Below are 20,913 nucleotides of genomic sequence, written 5' to 3' on the forward strand. Positions count from 1 at the left end.
TAAAATTTATGTAAAGCATTCTTGGTTCTAGGTTTCGACCATAATGTTTCCCTCATAATTTGGACATATTGTACACATAGTTAACCATGCAAAGCCATTTAATCATTTTATCATTATTTATTTAATAATACAATTATTATGCTATGCTAAATGGCTCAGAGTACCAAGAAGGATTACCAAAATCACTTTCTATTTAAAACATAAATTATTATTCATCATCAGCAAATTTAGCAGATGACTTTATTCTGACCCTCAACTCTAAACCCCATTAAATATGTAAAATCTTTGAAAGGAACACAAGGAAAAGGCTAAACATTTCTTCCAAAGTATTTTTAATCATTTTTTTTATGAATTATTCACAAATATGCCATTATGCAAAAAGCCAAACAATACTTTTGAAGAGTCAAAAAATCTGCTTTTACACAAAGAAGAATTTCATAACAATAAACACATAACATGTATCACAACAACATGTTAGTCTGCTTTTAATAATGATTTCTATGTAAATTAAGTAAAAAATCAACAGTGTAAAATAGTGTATGACTTCTTTTCTGGCCCTGAACTCCAAGTCCACTTAATATGTAAATGTTTACCAACAACTCAAGAAAAAAAACAATTATTCTAATACCAACTGTATGTAAATTAATCACACAGAACAACAGCTATGCCAAAAAAAAAAGGGAAAAAAGAATTAAGGAAGTAATTTTTACTTTCCAGCAAAATAGTGGAAGTCCTAAATTCATCTATCTTATTATATGTCACAGTTATAATTATTTCTGATGTTGGCTCTAGATAAATAAAAAAAGGAAGTGAAATTGATGATCAGAATTTACTTCTTAAAAAACCATGAACCCATGCAGTTTAAACATGCCTGACCTATTCTGTGTGCGTTTGCCTGTATGTGTCCTTCCACAGTTAAAAGTTCAGTTAACTGATGACTGTAAATTGGCCATAAGTCTACATGGTTGTCTGTCTCCCTGTTTAGCGCTATGATATTCTGTATATAAAGCACATCGAGGCTACTGTCATTGTGATTTGGTGCCATATATATAAAACTGAACTGAAATGAACTTGTGTGGGTGTTTTTTATGATGACAGAGCCAAAAATGTGGAATTTTGTTTATTAATAAACTTAAGAACCCCAGTCCACACGTTTTGTTAACACTGTAAGTCATGCTGATCTTATTTCTCACAAATATAATTTTGTGCCGCAAAACAGCCATCGTCATTCCATGATCCTTTATCAGATGAAACATATTCTCCACAGTCCTGGTTTTTGAAGTCATTAGGCTGTCCAGGCTGCCAGTATCTGATGAATAAGGTAAGAGAGAGAAATCATTTTCTCCACTTTGTCGCTCTAAGAAACAAATTCACTCCTACATTGTGATTGTTTGGTGCCTCAGTTTGTCTTTTTAATTTAACTCTCATTTGCAAAAGTAGAAATAATACTGCGCACTTCTGCAATCATCCACCTCCGTAACCATCACCACCTCTGGATGTTTTTAAATGTATTCAAATAGGATGTGAATTTTAATGCGACAAATCCACTGCAGATGTAGTTGTATACAGTCTAAAATTTAGAGTGCAATAAATCACCTCCTGACCTAATGAACCAAGTCTTTGAGTTCCTTTCCTTACATTTCCTGTTGCTGAATTGTTGGATAGATATTAAATAGTTTTTGGCAGTTCAACAACAGAATACAAGACTGATCTTTGTACAGTAAAGTTGTACATGAAAGTTTCATAAATTAACCTTATATTTAGAAAATGTGTAAAGTTAGATCCTTTTTGTTCAGGTTTGTGTGTTTAAACTCACTCTATGGTAATAGGGGTCCCATCCACCCAGGTCCAAACCCCCTCTTTAAGTGTGTCAGTGAGGCCAATCCAAGTATTTTGCCTCTCTCTCTTGTCCAGTAATTCATTGACAAAAACCTGTTAGAGTCACACAAACAGAAGACGGATGACATTACTGTTAGGGGTGATCTTGTATCTAAATTGGACTGGTACAGACAATTTCTACACATTTCAGTTTTGTAAAAAAAATTTGAATGACCCGTAGAGCCATGATGACAGTCATTTGTCTTTGGGATAGAGACCCATGTCTCCAACAAAATGGATTATAATAGCATTAATGATCCTTTAATTTTTCATTTTAGCTCCATCATTGCAGCAACATTGCAGTCATCTTTAACTGTACATGCAAACCTTTGCAAGCCAGCTACCCAGTACAAAGCCTGTAAAAATTCTTCTAATCATTGGCAAAGTTTAGCGATTCTAATTCTGCCTTTGTTTCTTACCTGTTCCTCGGCGCTGTCTATGACAAGTAGATCTGCACCTTCAGCGATGCAGGCTTTTCGGCTTTCTGTCCAGTTTTTCTTCAAGGTTGAGACAAAATAACAGCTTATGTCAAACCTTCTCCAGTGGGCCTGACAAGGAATGCCTGCAAATTCATCACATAAGAAAAATATCCAAAAGATGAAGAATACCACAATGGAGATAATTTTAGTAAATTTAAGCTGTAACATAGGAAGCATACCGTTTAGTTTAGTGGTCATCCTTTTGACTTTCGATTGTAACTCTTCTCTAGCTGTAGCCAAACGACTGTAGTTGGTTTGTAACTGTTCCTTTTCCTTCCTCAAAGTATTATACCTGGTCTGAAGTTGCTCTTTTTCTTTCCGCAGGGCGTTATAGCTCTGGTCAGTTTGATGTTTGTTTCTATTCAGAGTATTGTAGCTTCTTTGTAACTGGTCTTTCTCCCTCTTTAATACAGTGTAATTGCTTTCTAGCTGGACTTCTTTTACTCTCAGTGCATTAAAAAGAATGCTTAATGCATCCTTTTCTCTTTGCAGGTTATTGTAGCTGGTTTGTAGCTGCTCTGCAGTTGCGGTCAGATTATTGTGATTAGTCTGTAAGTCCTCAAGCTTCCTCTGCATGTCAGTGTAGTTTGTCTCGAATTGATCTCTCTCTTGTTTTAAGTTGATGAAACTTGTTTGTAACTGGTCCTTCTCATTTTTCACATTGCTGAAATTGGCCTTCAGCTCATCTCGTTTAGTAATCAAAGAACTGTAATAGTGCTGCAGCTCATCTTTGTCTTTTGTGAGGTTGCTCAGTATGATCTTTAACTGTCCAGTCTCCTTACTCAAAACATCATAACTGATCTCCAGTCTGTCCCTCTCTGCAGTCAGGTTGTCATTATCATTTTGGAGTTTCTCCTTTTCTTGAGTGAGTGTATTGTAATATGGCTGTGTTTGGTCCCCTGATGAAGGATTGATGATCTCATCTGTGAAATTAAAAAAATAAAAATAATACTTTGCTGGATTCTATTGATTATCATGAACTGGATATAAAAGCAACAAAAAAGAGGTTTATTTTTATTGAATAAAAATAAACAACTTACAGAATATAAATTGACCTATGTTACTGCACAACAGGACAGCACACAGTAATCCGAGGCACACAGTGACACATCTGAGGATCTGGTTTCTTCTGCGAAAATTCACTGTTTTGAAAATAAAAAAACAGACATTTTTCAAATTAAACTACAAAGAAATATATCATTAGACCAGTAAGATTGGTTAAAAAAGTCTCTAGAGACTTCAGTTTTAGAATTTTTGAATCCATTTAAAAATCTCTAAAACATGCTTTACTGTGTAATTATGTATTACTGAGCATAGACCGGCATGATATTGGCCCTTTTATGAATTAAACATGAAATTTATTATTCAATAAAGTGTTCTCAAACCAAAGGCGCCTTAAGCAACTGTAAATAATAGCTGCTATGAAATACACACACACAAAATGACATTATTCAATTTGAAATTTAAGCTGAAAAACGGGTTAGTTTGCATTTTATTTTATGTACCTACTAGTTCTGTCTGGGTGTTTTTGGGGTGATACTGTACCTTGAGTAATCAGATTGCCGTCCATATATAATAAGGTGTCATCAATTTCCATTCTATCCATTAATTGTTCTGGATTTTTTTCTGTTCTGGTAAGACCTTTGTAGGTTTTCATTAAAAAGAGACATTGAAAATGAAAAACAGTCCTTAAGTTTTCCAGAAGTGCTGATTTTACACTAAACTAATCTAATAACATTCATAAACATTTTTTATGCTCTAGAGAAAGTTCACATACAGTTATCTAAATATTAAATAGTTTTTAAACCTGCACTTACCTCACACTCTGCCACTGACCAGTAAAAAAATTAACGTCAACTCAGTATTATTTATTGTAGTGAAAAAAGGATGTCCCACGTCATCAAGCACTTGACATAAACTGATTGGTTGAAAAGGAAACTATGCAAAATCCACTGTATGTCTACATTCCCATATTCAAGGTACTCACTCAGACTTTTTCAAGGAAACAGCTAAGGTTAAATACCACAAAGTAGTGAGTGGGATTTTTTCTCTTTGACTGACCTGATCGTTTTCAGACTTCCACCTTCTGTGATTTCTGTTCCCTTTTCCCACAGATTAAGTTCTCACAGAGGTCAAATAACTGAGAGTGTGAATGTGCTGAGATACAAGAAATGAATAGAAATAGAAAACTGCTCACATATTCTGTCCACGTTTCCCATTATGTGACAGAGACATATATACAGAAACTCAGGGCAAAGTTGTACATATTTATAAGTAAGGGAACAAAGAAAACTGTATGGTAAATTCTGTGTTAGCTTGCTAGCTTTTTTAGCTAGCTTGCTAGTATTACAGTAATAAGTTGATATTTTATTATATATACATAGTATATTCACTCTCCTAGTTTAGCATTAGTACAGTGGCTAATTACACCTAAAAGTAAAGTTGGTTACAAATTTTAAAACACATTTTTTAATTCACATTTGAGCTGGCACACTGGATTTCTCTGAGAATTCATACATTAATCAAGCATAACGTTCAACCAAAAACCATTGTTTTAATAAATTCATATTTTAAAAATGTCATTTCAGTCAGAGAGCTTTGACTACATGCTGATTAACCTTTACAGAAATTAAAAAAAAAATATTATTGTAATTACCTGTACTGAGCAGCAGTGGCAGCACAAACCTTACATTGGGTGGTCTATGTTCTGGACAAAGACCACTGATGCTGTGCCTGGAATCTGCTGCAGCCACTCTTCTAGTTTCAGGATTACAGCTCCTAATGCCTAATGGTCCTATTACCACTACTTTGGACTTTACTTTCCACATCTCCACTATTTTCCATTACTCCTTCTCCTGATGTTGCTTTCCACTTACATTACCACATCACCCTATCTTTGTAATGTATTCGTGGCTTGCCTGGGTGGAACTGCTGATTCCGGGCTTGCAAGGTTCTGTTTACTCACCTGCAAGATTTGCCTGCTTTGCCCCATGGAAATCACCGTTCACAGCCAGACTAAATTCTGCTTGTCCGTACGTTCAGCAGCCTGACTCTGGTAAACACCTCACTTAGGTTTCTTACCTGCCCGTCACCACTACCTCCAAGCTAACCTAACAGCTTGTCAGAAGCAGAAAAGCAGATGAATGAAAAATAGCCGTCGATACACCACTCGGCCACTACTAATATCTGGTCATGCCATTCATAACAAACACTGTTCAAAGCCGTCATGAGCAATGTTTTAAGAGCTTTCCCTGCTTGTCTCGTTCTCTATTTTTTATTCTTCTCTAAGGACCTCAAGGAGCACTCCATACATGCAGGGCAGATACTGTTAAGAGTTTGGGGGAATTAACTGTTCGCAAAGGTGGAAAAATGTGAATTTCATTCTAAATCTGTCACATTTTTGGCAACATTGGTGAGAATTGGCAGGTGAAGACAGATCATGATCCCACATCAGATGAAACATATTCTCCACGTTACTAGTTTTGGAATTCATTGGGCTGTCCAGGCTGTACCAGTGCCTGATCAACAAGGTAAGAAAGAAACCATCTTCTCTTTGAGAAAAGCTTCTGACCTATACTCTGATTGGTTTTGTAACTTTTGGTTTGTCTTTTTTCATTTAAGCGTTATTTGCAATAGTAGAAACAGTACTATGTAGAGTTCTGCTATCATCCGCCCCCATCACCACCTCTGCATGTTTTTAAATGCATCAAACAGGACATGAATTTTAATGTAGTGAAGTCTCTGTGGATGCAGTTGTGTAAGCTCTGAATTTGAAAGTGTATTCAATCACTTCTAGATCTGGTTCAACAAGATTTCCTGTTGCTGAATTTTTGGATCAATATTAAATAGATTTAGGCAGTTTAGTTTTACACAGGGTCTCTATCATCAAAATATAAGACTGATCCTTTTTGTCATTATTTTCCACCTTCAAGCAGTTTTAGTTTGGGATGAATCATGGTTAATTTTATGTTAATAAAAAATTGAAAAAAGAAAAAACATATCATATAGAACAGCAAAGACAAGTTCTGTAAATTACACTCTATTATATTTAGGAAATCTGTAAAGTTATAGCAGCAGTGATCATATGAGAACCTTGTTGTTTGTATTTGTACAAAATACAAAAAAATACAAAATTTAAACTTTTTCAATTCAAATGGTGACCGGGTCCCATTGACCCACATCCAAACCCTCTGTAAGACTGTCAGTGAGGCCAGTCCAGGCATTTTGCCTTTGACACTTGTCCAGTGATCCATTGACAAACAGCTGGTAGAGTTGCACAAACAGAAGACCAGTAGATATAATTACTAAGACTTATATAAAAATTGAGACATTTAACAGTGGGAGAAAGATGGCATGGTAATTAGCCATCGTAGAAGGTCCTGAGTTTGGGACCAGGGCTCTTCGCTGTGGAGTTTGTATGTTCTCCCTGTTTTTGCATGTGTTCTCTGTGCACTCTGGCTTCCTTTCACAATAAAGAGACATGCAATTATTGTGGTTAGATACTAGAACTAGTGATTATAAATTGCCCATAGATTTGAATGTGAATGGTTGTCTGTCTCTCTGTTTTTAGCCCTGTGTCAGACTGGTGACCTGTTGAGGGTGTACCCTGCCTCTCTGGAGTCCAGCCATCAGGTCAGAAAAGGGAACATGGCAGTTCAGGGGGGCAGCAAAGGCGAAACAACTCAGCAGTAGAGCAACTCTTGGATCTGGTCAGATGGTCAACGGCAGAGATGGAGCAACTCTGGGTCCTGACCGGGTGACCAGTGATTGAGACACAGCAGCTCCGGTAAGCAATTGATCACTGAGGAAATGAGACTTCCTGGGATGCAAAATGATCAGTTAGCAGCTCAGCCTCACAAGGGACTAGCTTGAAGGCCAATGACTGATTCAGTCATGTGGCCAAGGAGGCAGCCAGTGCTGACTGGGCACCTTAGGAAGCTTGAAGGACGGCTATGGAAGTGAAGGAGACCCTCTGGAGGTCGCCAAAGAAGTTGACTCTTACCGGGCTAGCGTTGGCTAAAGCCACTGGACACCTCTGGCTTGGCTAAAGGCTGGCATCGGGGGAGGTGACTAGACACCTCTTGTGGCTTGACAGGGAGATAACAACTGTAATGAAGGTAGGACCCCCTCTGAAGACTGGCAACAAAGGAGATGGGACTCCTTTGGCTCAGGTCTCTCAGGTAGTGAGGGATCTATGGTGTCCGATTCTGCTGCTTCCTGCTATCCCAAATTCATAACAGTGGTGTCAAAATGACTACAATAAACTTGAACTTAATATTTGTATGTCTGTTAACTTACACAATCTTTCTCCAAAAGAGAAAAAGCACAAAGAGAAAAAGATAAGGTTTGTTCAAAGGTAAGTGGAGAAATGCATACATTGCAGGACCCAGAAAAGACTGATGCATGCATGATCATCCACAGGTAAAGCTTACTGTATATACACACGCAGGATAGGAGAGAGACGAGGCAGAGAGTACAGAGAAAAGGCAGGTTCACATATTGAGGACCATGACAACATCCATTGTTTATTTATAGTCAATGTGTGGTACTGGAGCCTTTTTTTGATGTAGGATCATAAATGCCAGCACAAAATTTAACTACAACCAATTTAAAGTGAGTGACGTCCTCCTACACCAACACAGAACACTGCAAAAAAAAAGTTATTTGTATTAAAATGCATACTAGTAATTAAACAGGAACAAAACTTTTTCTTTGTGACTTTCTTTGACTTTGCGTTCTTATAAAATTCACAAGCAATACTTTGAAATTAGACTTCATTTGCATGCTTTTTGACCTCCTAGAGTTTTAAGTTTCTTTCATAATCACAGCACATTTCTCATTCAAAGAACCTGATGCACAAGTTCTTACTGAACAAGTCCCAAGTTTCATTTGAGAACAGTGTCAATGCTTCATTAAAAACAAGCCATTTGCGGGCGATCTGCATTCCTCAATGTGAAGAATTTTGATCCAGCTTCAGCACAGATACAGCCCCAGTGGCAGCTGTTACAAACTACTAGAAAAAAAGATTTGGAGAAACATGACCACAAAAAAAAATGTGCCATTTGTCAAAATTTTTAATATGACAGAGACGGCTGTCAAGCTGACATGTGCCAGGAGTCCCAGCAGCTGATGTTTTGATTTTTCTCACTGCTGCATTAGACATTGTCGGGAAAAGACAGGCTGTCAGGCCAGCTGTGCTGTTTTTTAAGTATTGATCCCTCTCTCCATGTGGAACACTTAGCTCCTTCTCTTTACTGTTGTAGGAAACAGAGTGCTGAGTATTTCTCTGGCTCAGACTGTACTGATTGAACTCCTTCGCAGAAAAGCACTGAGTGAATACTTTGCTGAGGTTTACTTCAGGACTGTAGGTACATTCAGTAGATCGTGGATGCATCACTTGTCATAACAACATTTGCTGTATATTATAATAATAATATTCATATAATAACTTAAATGCTTATCTTATAATTATAAGATAGATTATATGTAGTTTTTACCTGTTTTTTCCTGTAAAAGAAGCTTTTTATTTGTTTTTTAAAACTATTTTTCTTATTCCATTTACATTCTTTAAATCATTTGGTAAGCTGCCCAAGTTTGCATTAATTTGCACTGATTTCATTTGGAATTCTGATAACCAGATGGATCTTATGAGGAAATGTCCCAATATGGCATCAGCTCCCATCCCACATGCAATCCCAAGACAAATCTGGGAAGTTAAAAGATGAATGAAGGCACAGGAAGGTTGGCAAAATTAGTTCTGTTTAATCTTCCAGAATCTATTATTTCCAATCTCCAAAGTCAAATTAAAACCAGGCGGCTGGTGGATTTGGTGGCTCTTTCCTTTGTGAACTCAACAATGAATTACCCTGAGCCTGATTCTGTCAGAGGTTTCTTCCTGTTAAGAAAAAGTTTTCACTCTCAACAAGAGTGACCAAGTGATTTTCATAGGTAATGACTGTTGCTGTGAAGTGATGCTATATGAAGGCAGATGTACTGCTCTGTATCACAGCAAGTAAACTGCAGTCTGTAGATTCTGTAGTCAATAATAAAAATATTCATTGAATTTGTTCAAAACCACGACTGTTTATATATGTTTAGATATGTCTATGGTGTTTTGAGGACCATCAACATATCAAGGTATGTCAACTAACACAAAATCAAAAATCCATGCCTTTAATCCATGCCGCACTATGAACCAACTCAAGAAAAAAAAGATTTATTATTTCAGCAATTAATTTTTACCTGGTCAACCAACGTTCATATTTAAACTCCTTGTAAAGAATTTTGGCTAAGACAGCAAAATCGTTGATGCATTTAGATTACAAACAAATCAAAAACACCACCACGTGCCAAAACACCCATAAAACACTGCCACATAAAAGCTCGGGGCCTATATGCTTGCAAACAGCAGCAGCCCAGCAGTCTGAAAGAGTAGACAGCCAAGACCATATAGATCTTGGCAAACTGACAAATTAACTGTTCCCTATTGAGCGTGCTTTACAATCCTTCATGATCACAATTCTTAATCATATCATTTACTCTACAAATTGAAATATTTTAACAGCTTCAATGAACTTGTGTCTCCTGTCAGATCATTGCAGAACATTGCAAAAAAAGAAATCAAAAGCAGAGCTTTTCTTATGTTATAATTTATACTCAAGGACAGGTTCTCATATACACTGACCAGTAGCATTAATGTTTAACAGCAAACACTCAGCTGTGATCGATGGGAATGAAAATGCGGCTATTGTAGCAGTTGTTAATCATCCATCATTTTTAAAAATGTGATTTATATGATTTATCAGGTAAATCAGGCACTGCAGTTCTCTGAGCGAGCTTAAAGTGGGAGAATGTGTGGAAAGTTTCCTTCCTAAACCTTAGCAACGAAAAGAGAAACATATTTTTAAGAATATAACTTAAATGATTAATTGATTCTTAAAATAGTTGTGGTTGTGCTTGGCTCCAGGAAAAGCTGTAAAAAATGAAATCAGATCAGATCAGAATCAGAATCAGAATCGTGTTTATTGGCCAAGTATATGTGCAGACACATACAAGGAAATGAAAGTGATAAAACAGAAAAGGGATGTGAGATACGCCCATGATTCTCCCCAGCCTTTTTTCCCTACACGGAATTCTTTTTTCAGAGCTAGAAAAATTTCTTGCATCTTTCCTTTCTTAAAGCCTCGTGTAAAACATCGTGCAAAAGCTTTCCATAAAGATTTTAATGAATGATCATCCAACAATACTGTAAGATTGTGCCTTTTTTGAAGTTAAAGTCAAACAAAAAAGACACTAAGAATTTAGATGTGATCAATACTGTGGAAACATCTTTATCTGTTTTATGTAATATTTTCTTCTGTGATGCAGCTTTGTGCAGATAAACTCTGTCAACCTTGGGTAGCCTCATCTGTAGTGTCACATGTATGATTCGGTTTAATCAAGTTTACATGTTTGATTTTTCTCATGTGAACTGCTTAATTTCGACTTCCTTTTATTCGACATTTCAGTCTGGTAACTTTTGTCCTGAACCCTGATGGACTATGTCGTAGGGACCCAATCATTGTGCTTTAAAGCATAACCAGTAAAAGACAAAAGAACGAGAAGAATGTTGTCACCAGCAGTCACTTTACCCTCCAGTCAAACACCTCTAACTCTTTTTCAATTACTTCAACATCTGAGTCAGAAATGAATGAGATGGGCCTTGTTCTTCCAATCCTATAAACTTGTATACCTTGTATACCTACCTTGTAAACCTTATAAACTTCTAAGTATAACATGAAAGACTACTCAGCCAGTGGGTCTCCAGCTGTTCATGCCCAAAACAGTGTATAACCAAGGTTATAAAAATGCATCCACAGGATCCAACATTGCTGGATCATTGAGACTGGGAAGTAGGGAAGTACTGGGATGTGTATTTTATGATACAAAGGATATTTAAATGTAAATGTAAATGTAAACTGATATTTATAAATAATATTGGGTTGATTACTTTGATTTAAAAAATTGACTGTGTTCAGACTGAAAAATGATTTGTTTTGTGTCTTTATATTATATCTTTATGTTCTGGGTTATGAGGTGGGTCGCCGCTCTCAAGGAGAGGTGTGATCATCCATTGGCCTCTAGATCCACATTTTGTGCCTTTTTATATCAGAGTTTCTCATTTGGAATAAAGTTTGGGTTGACTGCTCACCCACACATATAGGCGTCAACAGTCAGCCTCTCTCTTTGTCTCCTTCAGGTCACTTTGATTGAACTTTATTTTTTAATTTACTTAAAGAGCACATGTCCACAGATCTAAATGTTACAAACATCTAAATGTTACAAACATTTAAACTGGTTACACATTTAGATTTTGACTCTTACATAACTTGATTTATTGCTATGTGTGGTCTCCGTGTTTTGTCTTTCCCTTTAAGCCTGGATTTATTCAACTCCTGTGCTAAGGTGTCACAACCATGACTGAAAAACTCAGCTAATATGCTAAAAGTTTAGATGAAAGTATGTAAAAACAATATAATAAACTATGACGCCTCGTGTGTACACAAAGTTCCCCATTATTTCCTGTACTATAATAGCTGCAACAGCTCAAAACAGTCATTCCAAAAGCAGAACTAAAAGGGAAACTGGTGTGGCAGTAATTAATGAGAGTTTCACCCAGTGGATGTCAGCACTTCCTGTCTTAGACTATTTAAGGCTAAGGTGCTGATTTAAACACATTTACTGGATTTTGTTTTTCCCATTATAAGATAAGACACATGATCCTATAAATATAATAAACTACAAATAGATTAGCACAAGTACGTGCAAACATAACAATGTGTATATGTATGTGTTATGGACACATGCATACAAAAACATAATCAAATTATGAGATTACACGATATGTTGAGCAGAGCAACGTGCAGCCAACAGATTTTGCTGACTTTAATCTAAGTTCTTTCCTATTTTCAGTAATGATTCAACCCAAAAGGTAATTAATAATTAATCAATAATAATTAATGCATGTGTGCTGATTACGTACTTTTATATTCACAGAAATATTTACAGCGGGTAAAGTAAGTATTGAACACCCTTTTCTAAGTAAATATATTTATAAAGGTGCTATTAACATGAAATTTTTAAACCATAGACATCCATAAATTATGTGTAATAATGAGAAATGACACATCAAAAATGTTTTTCAGCACGCTTGCTGAAATATTACTTTAGATCAAGAAAGAAGAATGAGGGTCCCTGAGTACTTGGACGGTTACAGTTACTGTTTTCATTGTTATTTGGCATCTGAAAATGTGGGGCAATGTATAAAACAGCATTCTTAAACAGAAAATACAATACTTTTGTTAAACCCCTTGAATGAAAGCTGAAAGTCTGCATTTAAATCACATCTTGATTCTTTGATTTAAAATCCACTGTGGTGGTGTATAGGAATGAAATGATAAAAAAAAACAAAACAAAAAAAACGTGCCATTGTCCAAATACCCAAGTACCCGAGTAATTATTTAGGAATCTACAGATGAAAATAATGAAAGATGAAGTTTGTATTTAATGCAGGTATGTTTTAGATCTGTTAGTTTGTGAACTTGGGGAGAAAGAAATCTCTCATATTTGACAAATGAAAGAAGTCGAGTGGAATCTGAGAAGAAAAGTGCACTGTTAGATGGCTGAACAATAACCTTGGCTCACATCGCCTCTGGGCATAAAGACCTGGCATACGATTACAACTCCTAAAAAAAGTCAAAGTAGAGGCAGAGATAGGGGTGTATTTTCTGTCTTCCTTCACCTCCAGGTGTTCACTGCACTTCAGGGAGCAGCTGAAAGTCTGATTCAGCGGTCACGTTGCTGCTCTGTTAGATGCTCCTTGCTTCGGGTCTCTGGGACCACACTGGCTTGTTTACCACATTCCTCTGGCAGCCAGGTCGAGTTTGACTGACACCTGTGGCCAGTGAGTCACAGGTACAGGCCCAGTCTCAACCCTTCCCAAATACCCACCAGCTATCAGCAGCCAGCCGCACTCACAAAGACAGATTCTGAAGGCAGTAAGTTTATCCGACAGCTAACTATTCAGCCTCCCATTCCTCCCATCAATCTTTGTTCCTTCCTTACTTCACCTTCATTATCTCTTTGTTGGATTTCCTCCCCATTTGAAAGAGTTTTTCACAATTTTTCTATCGTTGCAAACATAGAAAAACTCACTGAGTTTTCAAAGTTCGAGGTCAACAGGTATTAATAGCATTTTTTAAATCATTCGTCATAGCTGGAAAAGCACAGATGTTACTACTAACTCACAAAAATAACTTTCTGCTGAGGTACTGTACTGCTGCCATTTATAAACTCTAAGTAATTAAGAACTTCAAACTACAAACACAATGCTTACAATAATATTAAGAAAAATAAAAAGAACATGCGCAATATTCCCAGTGTCTCATTTTCCTCTTCAATTAATCATTTATAGTAATACAAACAGTTTAACATGTTAAAATTAAATCCCTATTCCACTTAGCACCACTTTCTCAGCTGTGCCATTTAACTTCAATATTTAATGTGAAATAATGTCAGAATGAAAAGCACAAAATGCTGTGGACTGAATAATGGACTGCAAGTTCTAACTGTGAATGATGCAGTGAGTGACGGCCATTTGAGGGTTGATGTGTTCACACAAGAGTGAGGCGGCTCCATCATCTGTAAAGCCAACAAACCATGCACGTAATTTCTTCAGAAATCTCTTCATAGTGAGGCTTCCCAAGTGAAGGATGCTGCACACAGCAGCCCGATGCATAACTGCAATTCAAAAAGTTGAAATAGGATGGTGCTCGCCTCATTTTTGGAGGTAATGAACAGTACCATGAAAAAGTATTTTGTAATTTCTTTGGGGTTTTTTGCATAATTTATTTAAAGTTTGAATTCCTGTTTATTTCTGATCTCTTAAACTGTTTTAACTTTGTTTCCAAAGACTGAAAAAGGAGAACCATTTAGAAGTTCCTGACTTTGGGGTCTCTGATACTTCGCTATATAAAGGTATTTATCCTCTTTCCAGTTTCCTGTTTTTTCTTAGTTTACACACTTTTTTGTAGATCATTAAAAAAATAACATTAGTCATGGGTAAGCTAAGGAAATACAAAATGCAGTTTTTAAATGATCATGAAAAAAACCCAATGAAAGCCTACAATGTGAAAAAGTAAATAAACCCAGTAACTGGTTGTGCCACCCTTGGTCACAGGACCTGCAATGAGGCATTTTGATAACTGGCTATGAGTATTTCAGATTGCTGTAGATTCATTTTAGCCCACTCTTCTGTGTAGAGTTGTTTTAATTCAGCCACATTGGAGGTTTTTTGAGCATGAACAGCCTGTTTAAGTCTAAGGAGCTTGGAAAGAAAGCGTGCATTTTGAGCCACATGTATTTAAATTTGTGATCGGTGGGACTGATGTTAACGTGGTCATGCTACCGTGTTTCTATTGGCTCAAATGATTAATGCAAATTGGCCAATAGAAGCTCAAGTTAATGCCCCTTTAGAATTTAAAGTCGCAGAGATTGATTTCACTGTGCAAAAACAAGGCCCATTATGCATCTGTGTGGGTAGTTTTTCAAAAAAACTATTCAAAAACAAACATTTTTAGACATGTAAATAAAGTTAAATCTTTTATGCTGTTCTATACCTAAGAAATTTCATTGGGTTATATGCTATGAAATACAAAAAAAAAGTTAGCCAAGAAAAAAAATCGTATTTTTCCATGCTCCATCCTCAGTTACTTTGAAAAAGTAGCATCTTCAGTAACATTTATTGCAGTAATATTGATATTGACGAAGTCTCACAAGTTTTAGCGTTATTTTAAACCCAAGGTTGTTTATATAGAGTTTGTAATTGCAGAGAACTACTCTGTTCATTTTGGGCAGGTCATTTTCGAGCAGGAACAGGTCCAGACTTTGACTAGCCCATTTCAAAACCTTACCTTTATTTATTTTTTAGCCATTCAGAAGTGAACTTTCTAGAGTGTTTTGGATCATTTTCCTGCTGTGTGACCTAAGTGTGCTTGAGTTTCGGAGCACAAACTGATGGCCGGACATTCTCCTTCAGGATTTTCTGGTAGACAGGATAATTCATGGTTCCATTAATTATTGCAAGTTGTCCAGGTCCTGAAGCAGCCCGGCAGCTCCAGACCATCACACTACCCGATGAGACGGGACTCAAACCTCCCAAAAACCTTTCAAAAAGTTAATCTTTTCTCTCATCAATCCACAGAATATTTTTCCAAAAGTCTTAGGGATCATCAAGATGTTTTTGGCAAATGTGAGATGATCCTTTGTGTTCTTTTTGATCATCAGGGGAACTCTCCCATGGATGATATTTTTGCCCCATCTCTGTCATGAACTCTGACCTTGATTGAGGCTGCACTTCAAGAAATCTTCATCTGGGTTCTATTGTGACATCCTGGACGAGTTGTTGATGTGCTATTGTAGACATTTTGGGAGGGCTGGCACTCCTGGGAAAGCTGTTCCAAGTTTTTTTTCCATGTGTGGATAACAGCTCTCACTGTGCTTCACTGGAGTATACCTATTTACTTTCTAATTCTTTTATTTTCCAAACGGGCTCATAACTTTAACACATTTGAGGAGGAGCTAGTGGTTATTTTATGTCTGTGCACACTTTCCTGACATCAAAACCGATTTGAACTTAAAGGGAGGAATATTAGCACACAAAAGAGAATTTTATTGATATACTTTTATTACATGTGAGAGAAAGATGTAGAGATACATCAGACATCAGCTCTGGATAAAAATAGCTGTTAGAGATATCCTTTGAAGAGTTGCCTTTTACTTTTATACTTTGAGCACAATTTTGGGCCTTCCACACTTCAGCTTCTCACTTTTTTTTCTTTTTTAATCATATGCATTACATGTACTTCTACTTCAATAAAGAATCTGTGCAGCCTTGGCACCTCTGAGGTGCACCCCATTTAAAAAAAATATGAAAAAAACTCAGGTGGTTGGTGTGTTTGAAGGAGGAACATGCGGCCCAGTTTAGCCACACAACTGATTATGATCAATTATCAAATGGCTACTTTTTCAGCTGCTGCTAGTTTGATGTGTGAAGACACGATAACAAATGCCATAAAGTTGCTTACGATGTTGTTGCAGAAGAAACATCACAGAAGAAAATAGCCAGCAATAAGTGTAATATACACAGAGTCCTTTGGGGTGTTCTTAGTGGAGGCGAATCCTTTCGGCTACTTCAGTAAACATACCACTGTCACGATGTGAAAACACTGCATTCTGAGTTAGTTATGCACGTACACGGGAACACAACCCGAGGATTTTTAGTCACATACAAGCCGAGGGAGGCGAGGACTCGCAAGTCAGCATCACTTAGTCAACACTCATCTGTCCACCACCCGCATTATCCCGAGGGAGAGATGAGCTGGAGGTGGAGTGGGGGGATTTGGTTGAATGATGCAGGTGACCTGTCTTCCCACATGCAGAAGCCTCAGGGAGATCAAATAAAAATCTCCCACTCATCAACAAGGCCACTGTTCCCAAGAATCCGATCGTGTTTTTGTGTAAACACCCTGAAAGCAGCTCCTTTAATTATATGGAAAAAAGCCAGAGATTAGTGCGCTGACAGTTACCTCAATGGAGCTAATTGTGAGTCATTTCTCAGAACAGAAGTGCTGAAAATGACTACTTTGGCTTGTGCCCCAAGTATGTCCATTAAAAAGAGCTCTGAACTGGTTTTACTAATGGAGGAATAATCTGGCAGTGATGTTGGTCTCAAAGAATAACAGCATTCTCTTATGCTATAAAGAAAAGGAAAACCACACCTTTTTGAGGTTAAGCTTAGGTAATTGCTGAATCAGTCAAACTCAAAATTGTTTGTTTGAGTGGGAATATTAAAGCTTTATTAGATTAGAAATGTGTTAATGATTACAACATTTTAACAGACTGACCTGAAGTTCTATGAATAATGTAATCACAGGCACTTTTCAAGTATAAAAGCAACAGAACAAATGTATTTTTATTTCATTTCTGTGGCCTGGAGATAGCATACACAAAGTAAAGCACACTTTAACATCAGACAGTGTCATAGAAAAGAGCAAACAAAAAGAAAAGAAATACATTACTTGTTACTTTTAGAGAAAGGACATGTATTACATCACTGATTACATCCTGCAGAAAGTAATAAACTACTCCATATATATCACTTTTGCGTTTCCACATTATGGGCTGAAATACACTGTCAGATATTTTGACACGATCCCAGCCTTAGAGGACACACACAAAACTTTTCTTTCAATGTTGAAGTATGACAACATAGCCAAGAGCAAAGCTGAAAACCAGCCCAAAGAGCACTTCACAGAGATCAGCGTGGCAATTCTACTGTAGAAACAGTCAAGGATAGAAATGGATGTTCCGATGATAGAAGTCTGACTGCTTCTGTTATCTGTTGAAGGTCTGGCTCTGGCTGATTGGCTGGGGTTAGTATACACTCATCATTCTGGGTTCTTTGCCAGTGGCTTTGTGTTAGCTTGTGTCAATGTTGTGTTTACGGAAATGGATAGCTGTTTCTGGCCTGAGCATAGTTTGTCCTTCTTACAATATATATATGGTCAAATATAGTCAAATAACTAATTACTTTATTATTGCAGCTGACTTTGGCCACATCAGCATCCTCATCCCTTTGGACATCTGCAGCGTTCGTCACCATTTCTCACACCATGCTTCTCTCCACCCTAACCAACTATCTTGGTCTCACTGGTATGGTACTCTCCTGGTTTCAGTCATACCTCTCCAACAGAACATAGTTTGACACCATGGGAGACTCCCAATCCACCTCTGCTCCAGTTAACCACGGTGTGCCCCAGGGTTCTGTGCTTGGACCCCTTCTCTTCACCGTCTATATGCTCCCCCTTGGTCAGATCATCCGTCACCATTGTCTTTGCTTCCATTCTTGTGCTGATGATACACAGCTTTATCCCAGTACCACCTTGCTCCCCCCACAATCACTTGTCAACTGCCTGAATGAAATCAAAATATGGATGTCAACCAACCTGCTCAAGCTTAACAGTAATAAAAAAGAGCTCTTGGTTGTGGCTCCAAACCCTACTACAGAAGACTGACATAGTCTGCCTCATCTTACCTTCCTCTGAGGTTTGCAATCTGGGTGTCATTTTGGACTTCACTCTTTCATTCCTTACTCATGTCAAATCTGTTACCAAAACAGCTTTTTTTCCACCTAAAGATCATCTCTCGACTTCAGCCATCACTCACTGACCCTGTAGCAGAGACCCTCATCCATGCCTTTGTCACGACCCAGCTGGACTCCTGCAATGAGGTCCTATTTGGGATTTCCACTAAAGCCCTGGATAGGCTCCAGTATGTCCAGAACTCAGCTGCCAGGCTTCTAACAGGCACTAAGCTCTTGGAACATATCACTCCCGCCCTCATAAGTGTCCACTGGCTCCCGGTCAAGTCATTCATTACTTACAAGATCCTTCTTCTTACTTACAAATCCCTCAATGCCCTGGCACCTCGGTATCTCTTTGACCTGCTGCAAACATACACACAGTCTGCTACAGTCCTTAGCCCTGGGTCTCCTTTCTGTCCCTCGCACCAACCTCAATACCTTTGGGGAATACCTTTGTGGCACCTCTGGAACTCGCAATGCCCCGTCACTGGAGTCCTTCAAGAAACTTCTCAAAACTCACCTCTTCAACAAAGCCCTCAACCTCTAGCCTTTTTAACCTCTAGCTACTCTTGTGTAAAGCATCCATGGGTTTCTTGAAAGGTGCTATACAAACCTAAGTCATTATTATTATTAATATTATTACAGTATAATTTCCATACTCCTTAAAAGTTGCTCCTCCAATTTCTTTCTTCCTCTATAGGAACTAAGGTCAATTGTAGCATTTTGGGCACAAATAAAGGATTAACTTAAAGTGTATTGCATATGCAGTGACAGAATTGTTTGCTGAGTAAACACCTAGATACAGTCTTTCTCTCTGGATTGTGTATGTTGTTCTCATGCTTGCACAGGTTTTCTCTGGAAGCTACAATTTTGCAACTGAAAATCAAGCTACGCTAATGCTTCCTTGAGCCAAGGACAGACATATTTGTATGTCCCTGAGCTTCTGTACTGGAATATCAGTCCATGGTGTAGGTAAAAACCAACACAATCGTAGACAGGTGTTTTTAACCCAGGTGTGGCAGCCTCAGCGTGACATGCCTGGTTACAGAAATCGAGAGGTGCATGGCCGGCAGAAGTGCCACAAAGTTTGCGGCACAAGATACAAGATGTCATGTTAAATTCGTGATGCGGCACCCGCCACACAGGTAGCACAGCAAGCAGATAATACAAGAGCAGTCAAAGGCTGCATACCTCCAACCAAGGCCACACCATGCATAATTTAATTCCCTGAATCAAGAGAATTGAATAAATCCAGGTTATTTTGTGATATTATCTAGACCCGGGATGTCAAACTCACTTTACATCACAGGCCATATACAGCCCACTTAAGTAGGTCAGATGAGTGAAAGTCTACTTTCTGTCAGTGGAAAGATGCTTAACTGCACATTTGATCCCTTGGATGCTTTAATACAAGATACAGATGTGCAATTTGATAGTAAATCTCAGTTTTCTGTATGAAATTAATAGTTCATTATATCATAGGACCTGTATTTCCACAATAAGAGCTTTAGTGATAGTTTTTTTTAGTCCAAACTTCTATAGTAGACAGTTAAAAATCATTTAACCTTGGTGTAGTATAAATGGCTGTGTGGGAGCTCTTTATCAGCAGGAAAAGTTGTAAATCACAGTTAAAAGTCAACAAATTTATACCCTCCTTTATTTTTAATATTAGGCATCATTGAGTGACTGAAGAGGCACAAGGAGGATAAAGGAGAGAAAACCAGGTCACAAAAGAGTTCACAGAGGAGACAGTAGTTAGACCAGGTGAGTCTATTCCAAAGGGTCCACAGAGAATTTTCACATTGACAAGAAGGGACTGTTGCAGTATGCCTACTTTAATTACAGGAAGAGGTGGGAGTCCAAAGCTTTGTTCCCGTAAGAGATGGTGGCTGTTGGAGGGTGAGTTGGCAGGTGAGGGACCGAGGAGGCTTCCAGAGTGAACTAGCTCAACAGAAACAGGTTGGTGCCTTTTTCAGGCACCAAGAAGGCATCAGAAATTAAAACAGATGAGCACAATGAAGAAAGGAATTCACCAAGAAGCTACAGAAGAATGTGTTTACCACACTTGGGAAGTTGACAAGAAGACTAAGAGCAAGAATTGCTCCTTTTTATATATGTGGCTTATGAGCGTGATGGTCTCACTATAGAGAAGGAAAACTCAGGACGGAGAATGCGTGCTAAGCCATCCTGGGCTTCTAGAGTGTTAAAACGACTCAGGGCCGGTCTATGACACTGAAACCTCAAAGATCATCCTCCACTTTTTGTTGTAGAGAAAGAAAACTTTTAACAGAGAAAACTTTTTACTACTAAGTGGTAAAAATGCCCTGGCTAGGCTGCTCATGCTGACTTAAAGCTACTATGTCTGAGAAAAACACA

The 20,913-nt window shown here is 37.8% G+C and overlaps 1 protein-coding gene across 1 annotated transcript; it reads right to left on the minus strand.

Annotated features, from left to right (window-relative positions):
- Positions 1-327: 327 nt before the first annotated feature.
- On the minus strand, positions 328-4,306 carry LOC116311467 (CD209 antigen-like). Its single transcript, XM_031728592.2, has 7 exons — positions 4,175-4,306; positions 3,903-3,998; positions 3,398-3,499; positions 2,537-3,280; positions 2,298-2,440; positions 1,817-1,932; positions 328-1,309 (listed from the first exon to the last, which is right to left on the minus strand). The coding sequence occupies exons 2-7, from the start codon at positions 3,961-3,963 to the stop codon at positions 1,183-1,185; spliced, it is 1,293 nt and encodes a 430-aa protein (XP_031584452.1). The 5' UTR covers positions 3,964-3,998; positions 4,175-4,306; the 3' UTR covers positions 328-1,182.
- Positions 4,307-20,913: the final 16,607 nt, after the last annotated feature.

Source organism: Oreochromis aureus, linkage group 2, assembly GCF_013358895.1.
Source record: "Oreochromis aureus strain Israel breed Guangdong linkage group 2, ZZ_aureus, whole genome shotgun sequence".
NCBI lineage: Eukaryota > Metazoa > Chordata > Actinopteri > Cichliformes > Cichlidae > Oreochromis > Oreochromis aureus.